Below are 25518 nucleotides of genomic sequence, written 5' to 3' on the forward strand. Positions count from 1 at the left end.
TTCTGCTGCTGACCCAATGGATCATGTTGGATATAGACAGCTATCTCAGTGCCCTTCGATCAAGTGACATGGATCCACATTTTGCCTTCAACTGGTATGGTTTCCAAACGATGTGTTTTGTTAAACGAAATGCAGCGTGGGAGTACTACAGTGTTTGCAAGCTAAGCTGTGTCTTGGGAGCACTAACTAACAACTAAGGCTTTTTTTAGAGCTGAGGAAAATTAAGCTCAATGTTGAAGAAATGCAGCTGAGCTCTGCATGGAATCCTGCAGCTTTGGTGACTGAAGAATGTTGGTGTCTTAGACTAGTCAGGTGCACAAATCTCTCCCTGCCCCTCTCCTTCACTTCACTCTGCTTTCTATGCTAAAGCAGGGAATTGTCTTCCAGACATCCCTTTATTGGAGGACTCACTTTAGGCGTTTGCCTCCCATCCATGGATTCGTGATGCGGAGTTCCCAGAGCTGAATCAATATTTCTTTCTTCTGTCAGCTCTAGTCCATGCAGGAACACTGCTGTCAACAGGCTGACATTGCAGTGCCACATCACACAGCGTGGCTGTCACATTTGGGAGCAGGAGAGCAAATTTGCTGCTTAACCTGGCAGCCTGGTCACGAACAGATTGATTTTGGTTTTGACACAGAAATAATAGCTATTTTCAATCCCAGAGTTTTGATCTGTTAAAGTAAATTGTTGGCTGTCTTGCTTTATTTGGGGAATACTTCCCCAAAACTGCTGCTTCCTATTTCTTTCGAACATTCAGTCTTCAGTGACCTCTTGCTGCAGAGAAGTACAAGATCAACCAACCAACCCTGGCACAAGAAGCTGGCACGAAAAATAACTCTTAAGAAAGTTATCTGACCAAATCCAAAGCAGACTTGCTTAATGATTGAACAAGTGCAGAAATACAAGGGTCTGGGGGTTTCTGTCAAGCCCAAATAAAATAGGGAAGTCAGGAAAAGGATAACACAAAAAGGGCCACTTATTTTTCAAGATACTTGATTTCAAGTTGAAAGATTTGCAACAGCATTTCATTTTGGGAAAAAAATCAGCATTTTTCACAAAAAAAATAATCAGGGAATGGTAACAAACACTCACAAGAGGACGTTGTGTGAGTAACATACACTGAAATAAAACTACAGGGGGAATAAATTACAGACAAAAATACAGCAAAAATAAAGAGCAAGGGTATCTTGAGCAAAGAAGTGTAATTCTAAATTGAGTAAAGGGCAAAAGATGAGATGTAGTTTCACAGGAAATCTGAAATAGCTCCAGTTAAGCTTAACTTAGGATGCAGAAGCTGTTATATTTGAAATACATCTATGTATCTATAATTGAGGCATCTTGAGAGGCTGTAAGCACCATTATGCAGTAGCTTGTGTAAATATCCTGAGTGAACCAGTGATGAGGAGGGGGAATATAAAATGCAGAGCATAGATTTGGCTACAATTCAGTATTTTGGAGGGGGCTTAATACAACTTTAAAGAAAATGCAAGAGAAAAAGAATAGATGAGGATGTGTGACTCTGCCAAGGGCATATTATATCCCCTCTACAAATTATTTCACAACCTAAGATGGAGAAAGAAGGAAATTCAAATCAGAACTTTTAATGTATTTATTCTAGCTCAATTTTATTGAATTACTTTCAACATTTTAGATTCAGTGTGAAATAAATCCCTTCATGGTGCCAATATAAACAAGTATTTTCCCTTTGCCCTCGGTCAGCTGCAGTTTATGCATTAACAGGGACTCTTCTGCTCGAAATCTTTGTTCTTTTGGGGAACCACCCCTCTGGAATTAGGCTTCTTGGTTGGCCACTGTACCTCGTTCTCCTGATAGGACAGCAGGTGGATCTGGACAGCAGCCAAAGCTAATAACCTGTGACCCAGGGACAGGAATGATTGCAGCACTGACACAGAAAACATTAGCATTGAAGGAGTATTTCTCCTCTGGCACTTCAAAAATGAAAATTGATATTCATAGCCACATTCTACCTAAGGAATGGCCTGACCTAAAAAAGGTAATAAGAGTTTAGATATTCAGTGCCTTATGTTATCAGCAACCATTTCTACCAATGTGATTTTTGAAAGGAAAATGAATGAAGGTTTCTGTGGTAAATATCTCTAGGTTTTAGTCTGGCTTTTTTTTTTTTCCAGCTGTAAAATATTTGTATTGCACTGTTTTGCAAAGCAAGAGTCCCAGTCAGAAAGGGATGTAAAACTGGACTTTTTATTTATTCTGAAGCAATTCTTACCATTTTCCTTGGGTTTTTTGAGACCCAAAATTTGCAAATGATAAGGTATAACTTCCACTTTCTTGATAAAAATAGAGCTGTTCTGTTTCTAAATGGTATTCACTTTTGTTTTAAATAAAATAAATAGTCAAATATTAGACAAGATTAATGTTAACTAAGACAAATTCATTCCCATCTTACACCCAGAGGCATGAGAGTCATTAACTTCAGTTGGAGTGGGGTCACTCTAAGTACAGCTAATTGATGATGGTAATTTTACTAATATCTGTTATTTCTTCAGTTACTGGAAAGAAGTAGCTTATTGTATTTAAAATAGAAAACCTCAGTTGTCAGAATACTAAAGCTATAAGTGTTAACTTATTATTATTTTAGTAGTAGTAGTATTCAGTGATGTAAATTTATTCTTGTCCTCAATATTTTTCATGATCCTGTGAAATGTATTTGAGAATGAAAAATGTCATTTAAGTTTTAATGTAATAAATCTGAAAGGGTTTCATATCTATTATCTCTATACTTCTGTGATTTAAGCAGTCCCGTTTCAGTCAATATTATAGAGAGAGCAGCTGGGAAACATAAACAGCATATTAGAAAAAAAGTAATGAGAAAACCTGGCATTAAAAATATACATAGGATTATTTCTTCATTAGTCATGAAAAACATCATTATGCATAAACCCTCCTGGAAAGGAATGTTTGTTTCCTTGTTTATCTATGAAGGTGTTTATTAAAATCTATTTGAACCTTCTATTTGTAATAATAAGAGCTCCTGATGAAAAACACATATGCACTGCATATGTATATAGGCTACAGATACTTTTAGAATAATTATGTCTGTCTAAAATGGATAGGAGTTTAAATATCCAGACTACAAAGACAGGTTACTTTTGCTTGTTGCAGATTTTGTTGTATTTGTTTGTGCAGTAACTTCATAAAAACACCCATAAGTTCCTTCATTCTGATTTTATATGGTTTTTAAAATGTTTTTAAATATCTTTGTCTGTATGTACTTTTAAAGGGCAATACATTCACTGAGATAAAATAACTCCAAGAATTCCTTGATGTTCTAAATTCACTAATGCTAGATGCTGTGGACCAGCACTGCATTTCTTTAAACACAGATAAAGAGGCAAATACCAAATTTTTAAAATTTAATTTCCACCTGCTAGGTTTTTTTCCCTCTGTTCTGAGTGATTCAATGGTTTATTAATGGGCTCAGAGTAGAAAACAACTCTCAGAATTCCCTGGAGTCCTCTGGAGATTCAAGTCATTAACACAGATCTCTCCATTTCATGCAAGGAAAACCAATGAGGCATCTTAACATGCACACTTTTAGTTAGTGCTAAACTTCTCTGTGTTGTTTCCAGCTTTTTAAGTAGTGGACCTTCAACCTAGAAAATTCTATTGTCAAGATACCGGTTTAACAGCCTAGGAAACTATCACAAGTATAAAAAATCATAGAAAAGAACAGATAAGAACTGTCAATACCTACAACTAATACCTGAGGGGAAGAAAGAATAAAATAAGTTCAAAACCAGACCATTGAGTTTCTCTATTGCATATGTGCTCCTTCATTACCCATTTAAGGTATTAGTTTTCTCCTCAGCTTACAATTGCAGTTAGCATGGTTCTAGTTTAAAGTCCTCTTTAATTGTCACTCATTAAATTTTCCCTAAATTTCAGTATTTATATATATGTATAAACCTATAAATGTACACATTTAAATAAAATCTACATAGCTACATAATTAAGTAGAGAACACAGCCCCAGTGGCTGCATCTCTGGCTGACGTCACGAGGTTTGGCTCTGCACAGCCACATGAGGAAAGCTCACAGTGGCATTAAGTGATGATTTGGTATCACAGGAAATTCAGGACTGTATCCAAATTGTTTACACTTCAGTGAAAGAAATGCCTGCTCTTACTTAGTTTCCTTCTAAATGTTTCTTTTTTGGAGGAATGGGAATTCTGAGCATTGTTTTCACTCAGAGATTTCAAGAGTTCAGTCCTAATGGATAATTTATGAAAGTAAAAGGAAATCAGCTTCTTATGTAGGTTTTGTGTTTTTTGCATGAACAATTCTGAATCTCTCTAGAAGAATCAATGAGCATCTAAGCTTCTCCTTTTTAGCTTCTCTTGCTGTTTAAATATTAATAGATAAGAGGCTGACCTTCACTCCTGCTGCTGAATCATGGAAGCTGAAGAGTGGAATCAATGCATCTTTGTGCTAATGATTAACTGATCACAGATTGGAAAGTTATCAGCTCAATTTCCACACTGCCAGATGCTTAATTTAATATTTTCTGTGTCAAAATTATTTCAGTTGGAACCTCAATGTAGTAAGCAACTTTAAGCATTTTTAAAGCAGTTGTTTTAAAATGATGTTGAACTGGGAGCTAAAATTCCAGATCTACAAACACTATTAGTCCAGTCCAGCTACACTTCAGCACTTCTGAAGTCAGTGAGGCTACTATGGCTCAAAGCTGAGCATGTATAAGTGTTTCTCCTGAATTAGGTATTTTTGTAAGAGCTACAATTTTTATTATTATTATTATTATTACTATTGCAATTATTACTATTATTACTATTACTACTGCAGAGAGCTAACTAGCACTGGCTTTCTCTTCTTTCCTCCACAGAGATATGGGTACGGTGGATGGGTGCAGCTGGATCATCACTGCAAGGTTTGGGCTGTTTGGTGCTCAGAGCTGATCTTGTGTTGTCATCAGGAACACAAACTCACAGTAGATCTGTTAAGAAGCAATTCAAGTGGCAATAAGATTGGCTTAGTCTCTGATACAGATTTCCCTAGAGGTCTATTTTCTATGAAGTAGTATCCAGTCCTACCATACCTCAGCAGAACCTTTTGCCTGAAAGATGAAACTCACACTCTCTTGTATGAACCAGCATCCATTCTTCTTCATCATCTCGTTTTAACACTTGGAATGGATAGCTCTGAGAATTTCTTTCAATAAGATAGGTCAGGCTAAAGCAGATTACATGTAGATTTGTTTTTAGTAAAATGCAGTCATCTGTATGAGAGGCAAACCCAAAAGGAGCTGGTATTTTAATAAACAAGAACAAGCCATCTGTGGAACCAAAGCATGGATGGCACAGCTTTTTGGGATACATGGCAGCTGCAGGAGGGAGACAATGATTGGACACATTTCTGGCGATTGTGTTACAGGTCTGATGCTAAAATTCTGTGCTAAAAATAGTTTGCAGAGGAAGTTTGTGGCAGGTCAATAATGGCCTTACATGCTCTGCAGAGAATTCTGTCTGGCCTACTTCCATCTGGAAATTTTGCATAACAAAAAGTGCATGGCAAAATAAAATCCTGTTCAGACATGGAGCTGGGGATGTTAACTCTCAAGATTAAATAAAACCCAAAGGCTTCTCATATCATTCTGTTAAGAAGCATCAGGGTCAAACTGGAAGAAAATAATTTTGTGCATGTTTGAAAAGTGCAATTTGGGATGTGACTGAGTAGTTTAGTGATGGGAGAATTTTAAATGTGGTTTGCCAAACCTTAATTTCCACATAAATTAATTAAAACATTAAATATTGGATAATTTTTAGAACAGGATAGAGAAATGTAGAACAGAATGGAACAGTAAAGTCCATGTAATCTATTCATATGTGATGTAGTGTAGTGCTTGGTTCTACTCTGCTTTTTTCTCACACCCCAAATAATTTTTTGTTTATTGGACAACCTGCATCAATGCACTAAACTTTTCTTAATGTATTTGAGTGCATGGCTACAGTAAACCTTTCTCTCAGGTTGGAAAACAAATTTTATAAGAACCTGGTATTTCACATGGGGATCAGGACCCTGTAGTTGTAATATTTCAAGTAATTTTTACAGCCTGTGATACAGCTAACAAGTAACTTGACAGTTTGCCAAGGCAGCACACATAGATTTGTTGAGGAGGGCTTTAAAATATTCATTAGGGCAGTATATTTGTGAATGATGTATGAAGTTAATAACAAATTCAAGGTTAAGAACAGTTTGAGTTCTCAGAAGAAGGGGACAGAAACCCCTCTGGTTGAGCATACCAGTAGTAAATATTCTGATTTAACAGATTCTTTTCTTTAGAAAAATTGCAGAATCCTAAGTAAGACCAATTTTGTGAGGAAAAATAAAGTGGCCTTTGGAGAGAGAGCAAATTCTCTCTCTCAAAGGGCCCAAAAACTTTCACTTAGCTCCTGTTTACTGGGAAGGTGAAGGAAGAGCTACTGTGTTTTCTCGTGTGATTTTCAGTTTTTAACTGCAGATGGAGTTTGTTCTCTGCCCAGTGCATCTGCTGCATGACTGCCCTCACCCACTCCACGTGCACAGCATCAGGGCATCACCTGACTTTCCATTTACCCCTACAGTAGATGAAAACAACAAGAAATACGCAGGGCTGGCAGGTGTTGGTGAATTGTATCTCACCCATTTGTGCCAACAGAAGTCCTGTTGTGTCTCTACAAGTCTGTAGCAGCATGTGGGTACCCCTCATTGTAACAGACAATTTGCTTAATGTGGTGACACTGTGCCTACTCAGTCTCTTTGAACAATTCACACACCAAGCAAATATGAAATTTTAAAATTGTCCATGCTGATAAAGGAACAGTATTAAATTTCATGACTGTGATAACATTTTGAACTTCCTAAGTCTGGAAATTGGTGGCATATGAGAAAGGTTTTACACTAATTCAGGTCATGGGCTTATACTGTGTTTAAGTTTTGTTTGAGATTTTTTCCCCAAATTCTTCAATATTTTTCTTCTTCCGAAGGAGAAAATGTAATCTGAAGACAACACAATAGGTCCCCTTTTGTCTCAGTATCACTGATGATAAGAAATAACTGGACTGAAATTAACTGAGTTGCACAATTATTTCTGTAGTTACTGGAATCATTGTGGTGCTATTGACTTTAAAAGAACACATACATACCCAAAGGGAAAATTTAGCACAGATTTAATTAGAGCATTGTTTTGAGGTCACAATTTGGTTTGAGGATAAACTTGGATTAAGGTACCTGATATCTTTTCCAAATAGAGTGATGTACATTGCAGAAGAAAGGGGATTTTTAAAATTATTCTGAAGAATTAAATCTGAACTATAAATGACTGTCTTATTCATGTCTATTTTTAAAATAGTTTTTGTTTAAAAATACCTACTGAAAAAAAAAAAGATCAAAATTTTGCCACTGAATTCCTGTAAGGAGCACAATATACTCAAGAGACTGTAAATTAGCAGGTACTACTTTGTCACAATTATAATATATGAAAATGTCATTTCACAGGGACAGGCAAAGATGATGAAGGATGGAAAGGTTTTTAGAGTTATTCAAGAGAACTGCTGGGACCCAGAAGTACGGATTAAAGAGATGGACCAGTCAGGTACCTCCATGAAGGAATTCAAATCATTGTGCATCATTTAGAGTAACAACTTCTCTGTCAGTGCATCTGAAAGTGCTCAACAACATCTGAAAGCTCAACAACAATATCAAAAAAAGGGTTAGCATACTGATTCATTAGCTTGAATCTCTTGAAAGTCATTGGAAACTGATACGTTTTATGCTCAGATGGCACCTGTTCCCATAACTTTCCTCATTTTCAGGAGAAATTTATTCCCCACATGACTTTATTAATTTTGGTGGGATTTAAGGCCATAAGGAACTTACTGGCATAAGTAAGGATGACTGACCATGGACTTGAAAAGGTACCATACCCTATAGTTAAAAAGTGATTCACATAAAGGAGGAGGGAACCCTTTCATTTTTGTTCCATATGTTAAAAATATTCTTCTTACACATAGGATTTCTTGTATTTCTTGTTTCCTTTTCTAATACATTTTTTCTGTTTAGCCATGTTGCAGCTTCATTCTGTGTTTTTGCTGGAGGACTCTGAGCCTAGAGAACTGGTACAATTACTTGTCAGAAAAGGCAGCTTTCCTCATTTAGAAATTTAACCAGATGCCAAATTTGCAAATTTATTTTCCATCATGTTACATGCAAGCAATTACTAAAATTACATACATGCAATTACTAAATAAGGCTGGTAAGATGGGAGACTGAGGATGAGGGAAGGAACTTCTAGTCTGTTCAATTATTTTTGCTAGTTCTTATTAACACTGTAACTCCACATCACTCTTGTAAGAGAAATATTAAGTTACTAAAGATTATTTTTTCTTAGATTGAGGCCTGAATAGTTCCTACATCAGTAGACATAACTTGAATATCTTCTCCAACTTTTCATAAGGAACAAACACCTGAATTGCTTAGAAGAGGAGATATTGTATAAGTAGCATCTTTATGATTATTGTTTCCCCCTCTCAGGCCTTATCACCCTCTACAAGTACATGAAAGAGGTTGTAGCCAGCTGGGAGTTGGTCTCTTCTCCAAGATAACAAGTGATAAACAAGAAGAAATGGCCTGAAATTGTACCAAGGAAGGTTTAGTTTGGATATTAGGAAAAATGTCTTCACTAAAAGTGTTGTCAAGCCCTGGAACAGCCCTTGTGGAGTCCCCATCCCCGGAGGGATTTAAAAGATGTGTAGATGTGGCACTTGGGGACATGGTTCAGTGGTGGGCTTGGCAGTGCTGGATTAATGGTTGGACTTAATGATCTTAGAGGTCTTTTCCAACCTAAATTACTCTGTATTCTGTGTAAGGAGATACTCTGGGTCATTCTTCTTAGGGAGGTTTAGTGCAACACATAGGCCAGCTTGGGAACTCACCAGGTAGTGGGCAATTTATGTAAACACAACTTAGATAATTTTCATCTACTTCATTTTCACCTACTTCATTTTCACCCTGGAAAAGCAGTATTTCAAACTCCAACCATTAGACATTTAATGGGAATGCCAGAAAGTCTTTGCAAACTCTGAAATACGCTGCCTTGTCACAGAATCATAGAATCATGCTTTGACTAGACTGCAATGTTTCTCTGAGTTAGCTCAGGGATTTTGGGGATTACTGAATTACTCAACTACAGAGTGGTTCATAAATAGCCTTTGGGCATCTTTCTCTTTCAGATATTTCCCTCAGCACTAATGGCAAGTTTCTACAAAACAGTTGTGCTTCATATATTTGTTGTAGACAAAGGGAAAACACAGGAGGATTTTTTTTTTTTTTTTCAAATTTTTGCAGCAGCTCTCCAGAAAAGAAAATGTATCATAAAAGCAACACTGCAACATTTCTCCATGAACTAAACAGTGCTCGCTTGGTTAAAAAAAAAATCTAAACCTGTATGTTACAGCACCATCTGGTGACTTGTGCCCTAAAAATGTCCCTTTTTATTACAGCACTCCAGACATACAGGCATCAGCCAATTAATTATGTGGGGGGGGGGAAAAAAAGCCTTGATGTTTTTCATTCTTTTATTCTTACTGCTCAGCTAATGATAAAGACTATGGACCACATTTTTTCCTTTTTGGTTTAGAAAGCTGTAGCTACTTAGTCCAGAGACTGCTTTCTGTAACACAGGCTGAGATAGATTATACCCAAAAATTTAACCTCCAAACACGGTGTAATTTTGGGACAAAGATGCAAGGAGTCTCCCAGCTGAACAAAATTTGAATCAGTCATTGAAAGGTATTGTTAACTCAGAGAAAACTTATAGCTTGGTTGCTAAAAGGCTTTGTTTGTGCAATGCCCAAGAAATCTTGCCAGTAATAAGAAATGGTCTCCAATGGACCAAAGAGACTCAATTAGTTCTCCTAATCATATGTCCTAGGTCTAATTGATGTACATACTTCTGTCTTCATCCACTCAATAAAACAAGCTATCCATGTAACTCAATAAAACAAGCTGTAAAAGTAATTAACATCACAGTTCTGTGACACAAATCATCACAATTTCGTTTGACAAAATGTATCAGTTCACCCTAACTGTCTTTCCTTGTTATTTTCTCCTTTGTAAAACCCTCTGAAGAGGGTAAAAAAGTACAGGCTTTTCTGTGCTGATTCTTCTTCCTAAAGCTAATGTCTAGGAACAGTCACCTTGGAAATGTACCTTTAAGGTTTATATTAAGTTTGCTCAGAAGTGTAAAAATGGATTGAAAGCAGATACAAGGCTTGTTGTGGAAAACATGGAGAATGTTCTCAACAGACTAATCAAGTGTCCATATTGGTGGATAATCCAACTTGGGCTGTACTTCAGTATTTATGTAATTTTGCAGGCCTAATCCTTACCCCTAAAACCTGTTGCTGCTGTACACAATATAATTAATCAGATCTTGTAGCAATTTGAGTCAGCCTCTCCTCTTGTTTCCTACTTAAACTTCTGAGAAGGAGGATAAAACATTTTGTTAATCATTCAAATGCTTTGGCAAGTCATTGTCTTAGAGTTCTCCTAGAGTTCATTCTCCTAGAGTTTTTTTCTGCCATCTTTTTTCTAGTAGTTTCACTACTAACAACCAAGTTAAATTTTTTAAAGCATGACAAGATATGTGCAAAAATACTACAAACAGACCTAAAATTAAAAACAAAAATACATTTTTGCATGTAACCATTTTGTGAAGCCCTAATTATTGTTTATTGTTTATTTTGTTTGTCTGCCAGGTTTGTTGTTTTCACTCCTGTAACCTGTCACACACAAAGTTATGGTACAGATTTGTGTTTGAACAGAAACAAAACAACATGGACTTAATTATTTTTATTTTTAACATCAAAGTTATTTCTGAAAACAGGCAGATTTTCTTATGTTTACAACCTCAGTAGTCCAGACACAAGACTAATGAAACCTAACACAATACAGCTTTGGGAGTACTTAGAAAAGCATTGTTTAATAACCATTGTTAACATAATGTTATTTATCTTTGAGCTAATTCATTTCTTTATTTAATATATATGACAAATGTGACCCCAAAGTAAACTCAAGTTAGTGAATTCTGTTGGTTTAATGTCACTTTGAGAATAATGTTAAATAGCTATTTTGTTTGTGCATGTGCATACTAAATACTTCTAAAATCAAAAAACTTTATTTCAAAAATAATCTAGCAGGAGTATGGAAGTGCTTTTTTCTGTCTGCTTAGCAAAAATATTCAACTCCTAATAAAGTGATGCACTATGAGATTCATTGCTATGATCCTTAATTAAAAAGATAAAGAATCGATCCATGTCACTGTTAAATCAGTCTTTCTCATTAGTAAAGCTTTACATTCTGCCTCTCAAACCAAAGTACTTTTTAAATTGTAACATTTTACCAAAAACAGACAACAAAAAAGGAAACATTAATATTTGCTTTTTCTTACTCAGGAGTCACAGTCCAAGTCCTGTCCACAGTCCCTGTGATGTTCAGCTACTGGGTAGGTTCCTACTAACATATTTCATAATTCATATGTGGCAACATTTTTAAAACACAAATGCATCCTCCTACAAATTAGGTGTTTGAAGGAGTCCCTAGAATTGTTCTGCTGTGAAAAAGAAAAGGCAAGAAAGGAGTGCAGGTATGAGAAGACGTATGCAGGATGTCCTGGCAAAGCTCCACACTGGAGCACACGCAGTGAGAAAGGAGATGACAACAGCTGAATTTCTTTTGGGGGCCTTATGGGGGCAGCTGGAAATGGAGAGAAAAAAATTTATAACCATTATCCATGGTTAGCAGGCAAACATATATGTACAGATTCCATGAAAGCTAGACATCAATCAGTATTTTCTCATAAAAAAAAAAAGACATAAAAGATGTATTTCTGGCTTTGTCCCACTTTATTTTAAATGTGGCGTAGGACTCATTAACCTAGAATGCTTTGAATCTTAAAATTCAGGAGCAAATTTAAGTTCCTATGATCCTCACATGGTGATCTTGAATGCTTCAAAGAAATAAAAACAGGCTGAGGAGATAAATCACAGCAAAATGCAGTTCTAAATACATTCTCAATGTGACTATTTAGCAATGTGTACAGGTCAAGATGTTTATATGGATATGTGCATTAAGAACCATTGTGTTAAGCCCACATAAAAGAAGTACCATTGATATTCAGAATTTCTTGTTAGTGACATCTCTTCAAAATTTTATTCTAGTATCTAAGGAAATATTTTCCATTAAATATGTATTCGGGGGGGGGGGGGGGGGGGGGGGAAGACCAGAGATTGATTGTGTGGATATTGCAGTTTCTTATTAGAATTATGGCTGTTATCTCCTTCTAAATGCTAGAGAAGTTTGCTCAAGCTTTCTCTGTAGCATTTGCATGCTCCAGCATCTCACATTTCTTATTTTTCCTCAGCTCCAGTAATAGGAGAGTAAATATTCATTGCTATGTAAAAAAATTATATACTGAGGCTTTTGCACTTGGATAAACAAAACCAGGGGACTGCTTTACACAGAAGACCAGGTACTTATGTGCATCAGCACCCTGGGCTTTATTACATTCATCCTGAGCAGTAAAGGCAACAGCAGCTGATAAAATATTCAAGAGAAAAAGCAGAACTGCACCCAGAGGTTTTTAAGTGAGGCAGAATTTAGCCCTACTGGTTTTTCGCTATTCAGAACTGTAAAGTAAATTTGGGTTCAAACCCTGTCTATCAGTTGTTTGCAGTGACATTTATCCAATGTCTTCCAAAGGTGATAACATTTGAGAACTATATTTAAATGTACTGTTCTGCTTCATATCTTACCAGGCCAAACCTCAGGATACTTTAGATCTCGCCCAGATATTAAATAATGACTTAGCAGCTACGGTAAAAAAGTACCCCAAGAGGTTTATTGGGCTGGGCACGTTGCCTCTGCAAGCTCCAGACCTGGCTGTGAAGGAAATGCATCGCTGTGTGAATGAACTTGGATTTCCAGGAGTGCAGATAGGATCTCATGTCAATGAGTGGGACCTGAATGCCCCAGAGCTGTACGATATTTATGCTGTGAGTAGCTGTTGCTTTCCTTCTTTGGGGGAATACTGTGATATGGAATTCTGTCTAAAAATACCTTGGAACACATTTAGTCATAATTTGAGCCTTCCAATCTGCTCAGTGATCAGAGACACTCAGCTTTAATTGTAAATAATAGTTCATTATAGAACATAATGACAATAATGTAACATAAACGTTCTGGAATATATTTTAAAATAATGAATAACAAATTTTGGTTTATTGTATGAGTTCTCACTGTAGATCTGCCTTCTTGATTTGTGAGGATAAGTGCAGTAACAAAGCATTTTTGCACTGTTTGCATTTGTTCAAGTTACTGTATCCAATCCTATTGAAATAATTGATAAAACTCCTTGAGATTATCAGAGATACTTATAACACCAAAGTACCACACAGAACTATGTAAACAGGACCAAAAGTTCCAAACTGAATGTATTGATTATCAAATGAATTAATAGATTACATTTCTTAAATAGCCTGAGGTCCAGATGAGGGTGGTCATTTGTCTAAATTAGGGGCTTAATCCATGCACATTCTGAATCTGTTTCTCAAGTTATTAGCGCTGTCACCTTGGAATTGATTCACAGAGCTTATTTTGCAGGATGCTCAATTTATTCAAAAGCTCTGTTGGTGCAGCACCTGGATTATTTGTTCTTATGGCCACATACAGTCAGGTATCAGCATCTGCTCTTGGAGATGCCCACATCCATGGAATCACAGCATGGCTGAGGTTGGGAAAGGTCTCTGGTGGCCACCTGGACCAACCCCTTGCTCAAGCAGGGCCACCTACAGCCAGATCCCAGGACCATGCCCAGGTGGCTTTTAAATACCTCCAAGGATGGAAACTCCACAATCCCTCTGGGCAACCTGATGTTTCCTGATCTCCACCGAACCTTCTCTTCTCGGGGCCAAACAGTCCCAGTTCTCTCTGCCCTTCCTCACAGGAGAGATGCTCAGTCCCTTCATCATCTTTGGACTCTCTGCAGTAACTCCATGTCTCTCTGCTGCTGAGATCCCCCTCTTGTTCTGGGATCTCTCTCTTATACTGTACATCTTTCAGCTTATGATTCACACATGTAGGAAGTAACCACTATCATTTTTAGAAATATCTGTGGATAATACAGATTATGAAATTAAGCCATATTGGATAACGAACTTCACCAAACTACCAGGCCAGTTATTGAATTGCTATTTTTACTTTACAAATGTAGATGGAAATTATTCTCCACGATCCGAAAGTTGCAGCTTTTATTTATGCATGTATGGGTAAATAAACTCAAATTTTTCAAATGTGTGATAATCTCCTTAGCAACAAGAGCATGTCCAGAAATACATCTGACAAAATGAAGCTGTTAAATCCTGGTTAAGCATATGAATGACTCTGATGACTGTGTATTTAAATTTAAGCATACAGTTAAATTACACAGTCAGAGTCAGCATCCAACACTGTTCTTCTGTTTTCCTTTCCAAAGATGTCAGTAGTTTTGTAAAAATTACCATACTTGCGTAGAGATGGATTATTGTTCAGAATACAGCCAGATTTTGAACTCTTAGGAAGGATTAGGAATATTTTTTACTTTTTTTAAGTCAGGTAGAGGACCAAAGGAGACAAATGTAGGGCAACTCAATGAAAATTTCTGAATGCAGCTGGAACAATTCTGCAAAACCAGCCTAAAATGATTCTATAAGACATTACAAGTATTCATCCCATATGTGTAATGTAAACAAAAGAATGTTTGCTTAAACTGAGTTCTATACTACAGGATGGCTGAAAAACATAACTGGAAAAGCATTTTTGTACTGCATTATTCTGAGAAACACTTGGCTTAATAAACAGATGATATCATCTATGCTTCCAGTCCTGTAGTCACAGGAAGAGCTGTGAAACTGGGTGAGGAGTTCAGAATATGGCCCAAAGGAGTAAATATAGCCAACTATTGTTTATAGTTCTTGCTTGTGAGCCTATTTTCATTACTAGTGCTACTGCTCAGTACAGATTTCCAGGTCATTTAAAAGCATGACTAAGATCTAAGATGCATTTTGGTAAGATTAGTCAAGATTTAGACTTTTTCTTTTTGCTGCAGGCTGCTGAGAAATTAAATTGCTGTCTCTTTGTGCATCCCTGGGACATGCAGATAGATGGCAGGATGTCCAAATATTGGTTTCCCTGGCTAATAGGTAAGTGTCTATTTACTTTTCCTAACCTACATTTATGAATTGGATTATGCCCAGGAGATTGTTGCCAAGTAAAACGCAAGTAGAGAGAAAAATTACATCTTTTTTTGTCAAACTTTTTTTTTACATCTAGTATTATGATTAAGTCTGTTGTGTAAATTCAGCAGCCATTTGTTTCTAAACTTGTTTAATTTCTCTTTTAAATACTTAGAATTAAAATTATTCACACTAGCAACAGAATATAGTATTCTCTTTTGTCCCAAATACAAAGAACAGATAACTAGGGAGAAGTGAATCATCTCAGAAATGAGCTCCTCAAAAATAACAGGAGTAAATGAAGGAGTAAGCAAAACCAAACATTACTCCCTAGAATCTCTTGGGTTATCTCTTAGAAACAGGTTGATCAGAGAGGAAATAAATCTTTCAACTGTAGCTGAAACAATGTGTACTTTAAAAGCTCTCAGTAGATGTAGGATATTGTCTAGCTTCTGGTTTTTCCCCATCTGATCGGCAAATCATAACACTGAATAACAGCAGAAGAACTCTGCCACCCAGAAATGCTTAGATATAATTCTACCCTCATGTATTTCATTCTGCATTGGTTTGTTTTGCATGGTTTCATACTGCCACCAGTTCTGAAACACATACACAATATACATATAATGCACGTTCTGCTTGGAAAATCTTGCTGTCCCAATCACCAGTGCATTATCTGACAACAATATCAGTTAGCCTTAATCAGAACAGGCTCAACAACACAGATTTAAGAAGAAAATAAAATTACTGCATTTACTCAACAAAGTGTAAATTGAATACTTTCCCACTAAGCCTAATAAGGCTTTGCATCTGAGCATATGGTAAAACATCAATAAAAATTACCTTTAGAGGTGGATAGGTGTTGTTTCCCCCCATAAATGAGGGGAACTCAGTTCCTAATTTCAAGCCAGATGTCTGAAGTTGGGTGTTTAAAATGGCATGATATTCTAAATATGTTGGGTGTGATCAGAAGCTGAGGCCTGCTACAGGAACATAAATTCCTGTTCTGTTCCTAACTCTGGGCATCCAACTCAGCCAGTAGCAAAGAGAGAGACAGGTTATTTATAAATTGTAGGATCTGGCATCACATCATAACTGAACCCCAAATCCATGTTGGAATATCCATCAACATATCTGCCCCACTTTACACGCAAAAGAAACCCACAAGCACAGGTGAGAAGGCAACCTGGCATATTCCAGACTCGTCTTTGAGCAAGGATAACAGGAATCACGCCTGTACTGGGTATTTCGGGACATACCCAACCTGCCTGTCATCTGTCCTAATGGTATAGAGTAAAAACTGGACTTAGAATTCAGAAGATCTTCACTTCCAGGCCTGTGTCTTCATTTCAGTTAATTACAGTTCAACTCAGTGTCCCTCCAGCAGAAATAATGCATAACCTTTGGCAGCTGCCCTGAAACTATTACTTTTTCAGTAGGCTCAAGGCTAATGGAAGAAAATTAAAATAACATTTAAAAATCAAATAGGAAGTTTAAAAAGTAAAGCTTTATATAATTAAGCTGTTTTTCTTCTTAGGCATGCCAACAGAAACAACCATGGCCATTTGCTCCATGATTATGGGAGGAATTTTTGAAAAATTCCCTAGGCTGAAAGTTTGCTTTGCACATGGAGGTGAGTAATGTACCATGTGAAACTCCTGTTCTTCGGCTGAGCATGGCACAGTTGTATTTTCTGGTATCCCAACTAATGGGGTCACCATATGAAGCCTGCCACTAGCTGAGCACTATTACCCCAAAGAAGACAATCTCATAGATCAGCTGCTTTTATGAACACTCTCTAGCCTGCAGGGTTTGAACTGGTACAACAGCCTTTAAGGGAAACAAGGAGGAAGGGGAGGCAGCAGGTGGTTTAAGGAAAGGGACAAGGAAGCAGCAGGAGGAATTTGGGCATCAAAGTAGTGAAGAAGTGAGAAAAACAGAGAAAGAAGCTAATGAAGGTAAAGGAATAAAAAGCTGCTGGTGCAGAGCACTTTCTTTCTAAAGAGCTGATGGTAAAACTTATGGATCTGTGGTCATAATGTGGCTTTTTTCCCCTCCTACACAGTTTCAGCTGCTGTTATGAAAAATTCCTTCTTGCAGGTGGAGCTTTTCCATACACAGTGGGGCGAATCTCCCATGGATTCAATGTGCGCCCTGATTTGTGCGCCATGGATAATAAGGTGGATCCAAGAAAATACCTTGGCTCATTTTACACAGACTCTCTTGTCCATGACCGTGGGGCACTAAGGCTGCTCACAAATGTAGTAGGAGAGGTGAGTTTTAATGCTTCCAGAAGTGGGTGAGTCATTCTTCAGTTAATTTTCTAGGAAAGAGCAAAAGGAGAAGAGAAGAAGAAAGCAGGAACAAGACATCTTCACCCAGTGAAATAAACTGATGGGCTTCTGCCATGGTGATAATGTTTTTACTATGTGGTTTTATTGAAATGGTAGGTTTAATCCAGGAAATCATGCATTGTCAACCTTAGTTCCATGAGGCTGGTTCCTTCTCTAAGCTTGTTCAGGACAGGACTTCAAGCAGAGACTGCTTCAGTTTGGAGCCTGGTTTTCAAATGGCTTAATTTTCAAATTCAAGTGCATGCTTGAAGAAATCAAAGTGTATTTCCACTTGGGAAGTTATAGACAAAAAAAAAATCAGTCATAAGGAAAGCTTCTGTGAGTATGTCAGAGAGAACCATTATGGGTTTGCAAAAGTATTTTAGTTGTTTGTAGAGAAATCTTTGTAGGTTAGCAAACCATTTAAATGAGGTACAACATGGGGCAGAAAAATCCTAAAACATTCAAATAATCCCTTCTCATTTAGTAAATGCTCAGGAAGGGGTTGAAGATGGAACCATGCCAGCTTCCAATGGATCACTGCAAATCAATGAGACCTGTTGTTGTGCTTTGATCTCTGCCCCTCACGGAGTATCTGCAGCCAGAGGCAGATACCTTCCAGATGTCAAATCAGAAATACAAGCTCTGACAGGGATTTTCTTGTCTCAACAGCTGCAGTCCTGTTTCCTGTACATCAGTGTCTAGGTTCACATGGTATGGAGCTCTTGCTGTCATCAAGGCCTCTTGTGTGACTGAAGTTTACAAACACCACTCAGCTGATTGGCTTTTTTCTACAGAAAAGAATCTGTTGATTTCCCATTTTCATCTCTAATACCATGAAAAGGTTACTGCAATAAACCTGTACTAGAACTGGTACAAAGTGACTTGCCTAGGCCAGACAAAAATAACAGTGCAGCACTATTGCTTTCTTTATTGTGGTACTTTGAGCTCAGGTATCGCACTGTAAAATCTGTGGGTTTTCAGTTCGTGCTGCACAGGAAGTCTGTAGCTTTGTGGCTGGGCTTCTGCCTGCAGCTCCCCTGCAGGACTTGTGCCTTTTAGGAAAACTTTGCATTTGAAGAGTCATGGAAAATTCAACCATGTGACAGCAAACTACAGCTTGAAACAATAGTATGGAAACTTTTGTGAAGTGTGTATGTATGTACAATACAGTAACACTGCAGCTCTAAGGAGTGGAGACAGAATATCTCTTTTCTTAAACCCACCTTGAACCAAAAATAGGTTTATGGAAGAGCCCCATAAAATGTGCAAAGAAACTGCCATGGAGCCTAATTCCATTAGAAATGGTAAGATAAAACCCAGGTCAATTTACTTTAAAAAGATCTGCTAATAAGCAGTTAGTATTGGAAAGTTCTTAGAACATTAACTCAGGTGGCCATCTCTGTGCCAGGGGTGAAGTTCTAGGCACCAAATGGGTTGCTAATAAAAGACTAGGGCTCCAGCCCCATACTGATTTCTTTTAATTTCTGTTGCCAACCTCTAAACAGCAAATATATCATGGTCCATAGCTCAGGAGTTTTTGCTATGCATTATCTTTTGAATCTAACTGTAGCTTAGAGTAAGCAAGTGGCTTTAAGGTGTTTTTTTACAATAGATTTTAAAATTTTTCTCTGTGTGATGTGCACATTCATTTTACAAGATACCCAAAGGCTTATGGAATAACAGTCCAACATTTGTCTCTGTTACCTCCTTTTCTGAGAAATCTCCCAAATCCAGACCATGTTCATTCTAAGTATATTTTTGTTCCACATGCAGTTCCAGTACACAAGGATGAGTCTAGCTCTTGAATTTTAAATTGCCAGTGCAAGGAGAAAAGATCACTCACTTGTTTCTTTTTACCCATTTTTAAATGCTGGGAGACATGTTTTGCCATTGTTGAAAAGACCTTGGTAAATTAGCAGCTGTGTGACTCAGCTTGGCTGAGACCACAGATTCATTTTGTGATCTGAATCTGTTAAGCTGAACTGTAGATGTCAAGAGCAAAGCAGGAGAGAAAGTACAACAGGATGCTGAATCCATTGCTGAAGAATTGAACTTTTTTTCTGTTTGAACTTGTGTAGAGCACAAGTCTCAGGGCACTTCTGCTTTAGAGTCAGCTTTGCATCTCAAGGCTGCTCTAAACTATTGCTGTTGTGGGAAAGCTGCTGGCTTTGCACCACACTTTGTTTTTCTTTACCTTTCATCCTAAGAAGCTACACATAGACTCTGGTCCTTAATCATGATTAGTCTTTGCAACTGGAATTCAGTTCTTAGAGGAGAAAGAGATTATGGACTGTAATTTGATAATCTAAAAGTCACTCAGCATTAGCCTCTCTGGTGTCTTGTTTATTTTGTCAATAGACTTTTAAAATTAAGAGTCTTAACACAATAACTTTGGCCAGCATAGTACACAGGATGTTGGCATCTTCTTTAATTCTCCTCTGAGATATTTGAGCCCTTAACAGTATGGCATTGGGTGGAATCCCAATGCTGAAAAATCATGAGTTAGATACCCAAAAGATATCTTTACCTTTTACTCATGTTTTAGCACACATGAGAACTTTCTTTCTCTTTTTCATAGCCTAGGGCATCTTATCCTTGAAAATAAAAACATTCACATCACGATCTCAAACTTTACTTTATAGCCACGAAGATTAAAAAGTTCCCTCTTTTTCTAAGGAAAGTTTACATTCTCACGTAACACCGTTCCATGAGTCAAATGCTTAAAGAAACACCAAATATCTCAGCACTTTTAGTGCAGTCATGTGTTGGCAGAGTAACACATATAAGATTAATAAATGCTGGGCTAAAAATGATGTGATGGAGTCTCGAGGCTGACACTGTAACTTCGTGAGCTGGAGGTTTGAAATAGGCCAGCTCTCCAGAGAGCAGCTCAGAGCTGTGCAGGAAGGGCATCAGCGTGTGTGAAGATGTGCTTGGCCATGGCTTTGGGTCCCTGGGGAGCAGCCACTGCCTGGCACCAGCGTGTGGCGTGCTGGCCTTGAGCTGATCAATGTTAAAATCCACTGACAGCTGCGATGAGTCGTGTCCACTTAAGCTCATCCCTTCTTAGTTTGGGGTGCAGGTTAACTGGGGATGGAAGCAGAAATACACATTTCTGAGAAAGAATTTTGTAAGAGTGCAGAATCACTGCAGTCCTTTGCTCTCCCCGTGATGAGGTAGCATGAGGGGAATACAAATAAACACAAAATCCCCAACGTTGCTGGCTATAAAAAGTGAAGAACTGGGTTGACATGGGATTAAATGATTCAGTGCATCTCTGCAAAAACTTCCCCATGGTGATTCCTCCAGAGCCATCAGCCAAAGGCAAAGCACTCTCTGGCCAGCAGTTGGAGCTGAACTGGTTATAGTCTTCTGGACTTTTTTTCAGGTGTATCATGGTAGTAGGAAAGAAGGTGAAATTCAAGGCAAATACAATTTTTCCTTATGTAAGAGGATGAAGTCATACTTAAAGCTTTTTGAGATTCATTTTCAGATTTTGGTCCCTATTACTGTGAAAAAAGTTGTGCTGAGTAGCAGGGTCCACTGAGGTTAATCATTAGCCCCATGTACCTCTCTAATAGGAGAGATGTGCTAATTAAGGAATCGATCTCCAAGTCTTCCAGGGAAAATTGACTTTGTTGATATTCTTTGGAATAATATAACAGTACATCCCTTATGCTAGGAGCATTATTCATCTGCAGAGGCTTCACAGCACTTCTCTGAAGCTGATTCTCTTTAGCTGATTGCTAAAGACAGATATTGCAACCCCCATTTTACAGATGGGTGCAAAACTGAAGCTCAAAGAGTACAAATGAACAGCCTAAGATCACTGGGAGCACAGCAAGAATGCTGCTCCCAAATTTTTCTTACTGATTTACAGCTTTTTACTACTAATGAATAGAGCCCATGATTAGCTGTGAAATACTTCCACATAGAGGGAAAGAAAAATGTATCTATATTTTTCCTGTGAGGGTGTGGGATTTCTTTCTGGTTTAGTATACAAGAGATGTAAATAAGGATGTACAAACCTTTCTTACCTGATTTTCCTGACTTTCCCTAGTAAACAGCTGGACAAATTCTGTTTTCTTCTGCTTTACTTAAAAATCCATTTTCTCATGTAAACCTGGTATGTTTTTCAGTTGGGTTTTTTTAATCATAAAATATATGACATTTGTTTTTCTTACCTGAATAAAGCATCTTGGCATTTAATTGAATATTATAAATAAAAGAAAATATTTAGCTGCTCAGAAGTGCACACATCCAAATCTATTTTGTTTAATCTATGCTTAGAAGTCGATTTATTAGACAGAGGGTATAAATTCTCCTATGCTAATCTTGTGGCAAGTCTTCTATAATAAATTAGAACACAACAGTATGGGATAGAACAATAGAATGTGTCTCTTCTGTTTAGATTTTGGCTAAAGGTTTGTGTAGGTTCTTTCAGAGACTTTTGGGTGACATCTAGTGGAGATAAAAAAAAAATTTTAAAAGCATTTGACAACTAAGAAAAACAAACCATTTCAGAAAATAAATGAATGGTGTTTCCTTCACCCTGTTTCAGTATTGAACTCTGGTAACTGAGCTCAAACATTATAACAAGTGCCCAAAATTCATCATTTTGACTTCAAATCCATGAGACATTTAAAAACATACATTTTGAATGAAAACTGTGGGTTTTCAAATACTCCTGTCTGCAGGAGATGACGCCTAAAAGAAAACAGACTTTTGATAAAATCGAGAGAGTTGGCAGTATGCACTCTCCAAGGCAGATAAAATGGGGAAATATCCTTCCAGAGAGAAAATGAGCCTATAAACAATGTGGTCCTATTGAGGATCTGCCCATTTCTTTTCATCTCTGATAACAGGGATTCTGCACACAGATTTTTATTGAATTTTCTTTTCACTGGCTTGCATTCAGAAACAAGGCATATCATGTCACCCAGATCTTCAGGTACGTGTTTCAAACCCGCAGTTAATATCCAGTCCCACTCAAAGACAATGACATTTTAAAAAAGCTGCAGACTTTCAGAAATATATGAAATTTTGTAAATAAGATCTAGGTTTTGTTATCCGAAGTTGAATATCAGTTAAATTAAATTAAATTAAATTCTTAAAGAAAAAAAATCAGTGTTTGTAGTAATTCTACACTGTATCAGGTTTTCAGTAGTCCCCTGTTGCCATTATTACATCTTTGAAAGTATCACAGGGAAGATAATTTTTATTGTTTTCTATTTCTTATTACACTTATTACATTATTCTCACCCATAGATAACTTTAATTTGTGTGCATGTATTTAGCCAAAAATTTCAAATTCAGGACTGCAAATCCAAGCATCTTTTCTGAGTTTGGTGGAGAACTTCCTGAGATTCTTAAAGAAATGTATCCAAAAAGTCTTATACAAATTTTGTACTCCACACACCAGTGCAGAGCATGGAATGAGTAAATCAAAACTCAGAAGGAAGAATTCTGTGTATCCTTTATTGGCCATTTAATTATGGCAACACTTAACCAAGATTAATCACTGCATTTTAGGCAGACCACTTGCAGGGGCTGTTACCTTTCAAACCAGGACCACAGTACAGAAAATCAGAGTACAAAAATCCTAATTGTGCTTTATTCACCCAAGCAATAGATACTCAACACAAATTCATCCAATAAACTCTTGAGTCTTTGTTTTCAAGCTTTGTTCTTTTCCTAGTGGAAAATATTATCTTTGTATTCACTTTCATAATTAATCAGTCCAATACAGACATACAACTTCTTGTAGTTCATTATACATTTCAAAAAGCATGTGCTCTATTGTTTAACATTAATTTTTAAAAAATTTAAAATCTGAAAAAATTAACATTTACGAGTTTAAAATATAATATTCATGTTAACTTAATATTGTATCGTGTTAATATTAATATTATTTAAATGGTATTGTTTAATGTTACTAAAAATGTACAATTTTTTTTGTTGCCAGGACAAAGTTATTTTGGGGACAGATTACCCTTTTCCACTTGGGGAACTGGAACCTGGAAAATTAATTGATTCAATGGATGATTTTGACCATAAACTGAAGGTATGGTTTTTATATTTGAGGGGGTTTTCCCTCCTTTTTAAGTCTCTGGATTGAGACATGAGGTCAAACACTGAAAAATCGATGTAGTACACTGATTTCTGCAAAGACTGGAAGAGACCCTTTAGAGTCTTTGCAGTAGTTCCTTTTAAAGCACGAGTAAATGCATTTGAGTTAAATATGAGTTAAGCGCAAACATATATACATGTTTTGTTTTTACAGGAGAAACTCAAGGCTGGAAATGCTCTGGAATTTTTGGGTCTTAGCAGAAAACAATTTGAATAATCATGAAGTCCTAAAGAGGCTAAACTTCGGAAATAACACTGAATCCTTTGGGATATTTCTACTGGCATGGGCAATTGTACACATGAAAAATAAAACCGACAATTATCTGACGGTCTCCTGTTATTTCCAAAACAAAAGCCAGGATACTGGAAATGAGTATGCACAGGTATTGCCTGAGGATTTAGGCTGTCTTTAAACAATTCTGAAATCCCTGCTTTCATAACAAAGGAGAGATTTCATCTTTTGCAGTTGTAATAAGAATCTCTGAATTATAATTAATGCCATGTTACTAGGACTTGATTCTTAGGAAGGAAAGAACTGAGAAAATTATATACCCACTATATTTCTGTCTTTGTTATAACAGACAAACAGAATTTGAAAGAATCTTAAAACAGAATTTAAACAATGTTGATGCCCAATAAAAGGCAACATTCACCTTTATCTACTGCTGGAAAATGCAGCACACCACACAGCTCAGCACTGCAGGTGCACTCATGCTTTGTCAATGTTGTGATAGGATGGAGAAGGTCTGTGTCGGGACTTTACATTTTAGCTGCCACCTACACCACTGGGAACTTATTCATCAGAAACAATTTGAGCAATATGGTTGTAGGTGCAGAAATAATGTATTTGTGTGGGTAATACTTGGTGTGTCACTGTCACAATAAATACTAGTGTTTACCAACAGTAGGGGTTAATGTTCCATTCCTTACATAATGCTTCCTAAAAGTAAGGTTGGATACTTTAAATGTTGAAGTGTTAATGCCCTATCTAGCTTGAGTCCTGCTATAGGAATGGAAAGATGGTTTGCTTTATAGACTATTGATTGAAACAAGTTTTCATTATTATCCAGTGAGTGCAAAGGCATCCTCCTCCCGAGAGGATTTTGTACCAGTCAGAAAAATGCAGATTAGCATTTACAGTCTTTGTTCTCATGGGAACATTTGCTGGCTATGTGTGGTGTCACCATTCTTCTGTTCAGTCTTGGAACATTCCAGGCCAAACAGTATTAGACAGAAGTTGTTTTTAGCTCTGGCCATAGCTGTCACAAACTGAACCTGAAGGATGTTGAGCATCAGCAGTTCCTGATGATCCCAGCCTCCATTGGACTACAAAGAAAGCTCTGTCCTTCTTTACAGAGTCAAACTCGCCCAAAAAAAAAAAAAAAGAAAAGTGGTCTGTGCAGTAGTTGGAGCTGAAGCAGTCAGCAGCTCAAGAGGTTTAGAATATCAAGTTTTTATGTAAGAGGAAATGAAGAGACAGAAAATAGCTTTAACAATATTTATTGTCCTCAGTTTCCAAGACTTCTGTTAATCTTTTTTATTTCAATATCCACATTGGAAGTATTGAGTTTTGAGCATGTATAATTTTTCAACCAGATTGTTTTAATTAAATTTCAAAGTTGAAAGGCAACTTCATTCTCATATATTTCCCTTCAGCATACGTGATTCTCACAGATGTTTAAATGGATTTAAGAGGAAAATACATTGTGATTCCTCCAATACATTTTAATTGGACTAATTCTTCAA

General features: G+C 37.0%; 1 protein-coding gene across 1 annotated transcript; it reads left to right on the forward strand.

Moving 5' to 3' along the window:
- Nucleotides 1-1960: 1960 nt before the first annotated feature.
- Nucleotides 1961-23989, forward strand: ACMSD (aminocarboxymuconate semialdehyde decarboxylase; the record flags this gene model as incomplete). The annotated part of the gene is made up of 10 exons (XM_082285581.1): nt 1961-2017; nt 4885-4929; nt 7536-7632; nt 11492-11541; nt 12854-13090; nt 15181-15274; nt 16845-16940; nt 17408-17580; nt 23609-23707; nt 23927-23989. The coding sequence occupies 10 exons, from the start codon at nt 1961-1963 to the stop codon at nt 23987-23989; spliced, it is 1011 nt and encodes a 336-aa protein (XP_082141707.1).
- Nucleotides 23990-25518: the final 1529 nt, after the last annotated feature.

This window comes from Coloeus monedula (assembly GCF_965178545.1).
Source record: "Coloeus monedula genome assembly, chromosome: 7".
In the NCBI taxonomy this organism is placed as follows: Eukaryota; Metazoa; Chordata; class Aves; order Passeriformes; family Corvidae; genus Coloeus; species Coloeus monedula.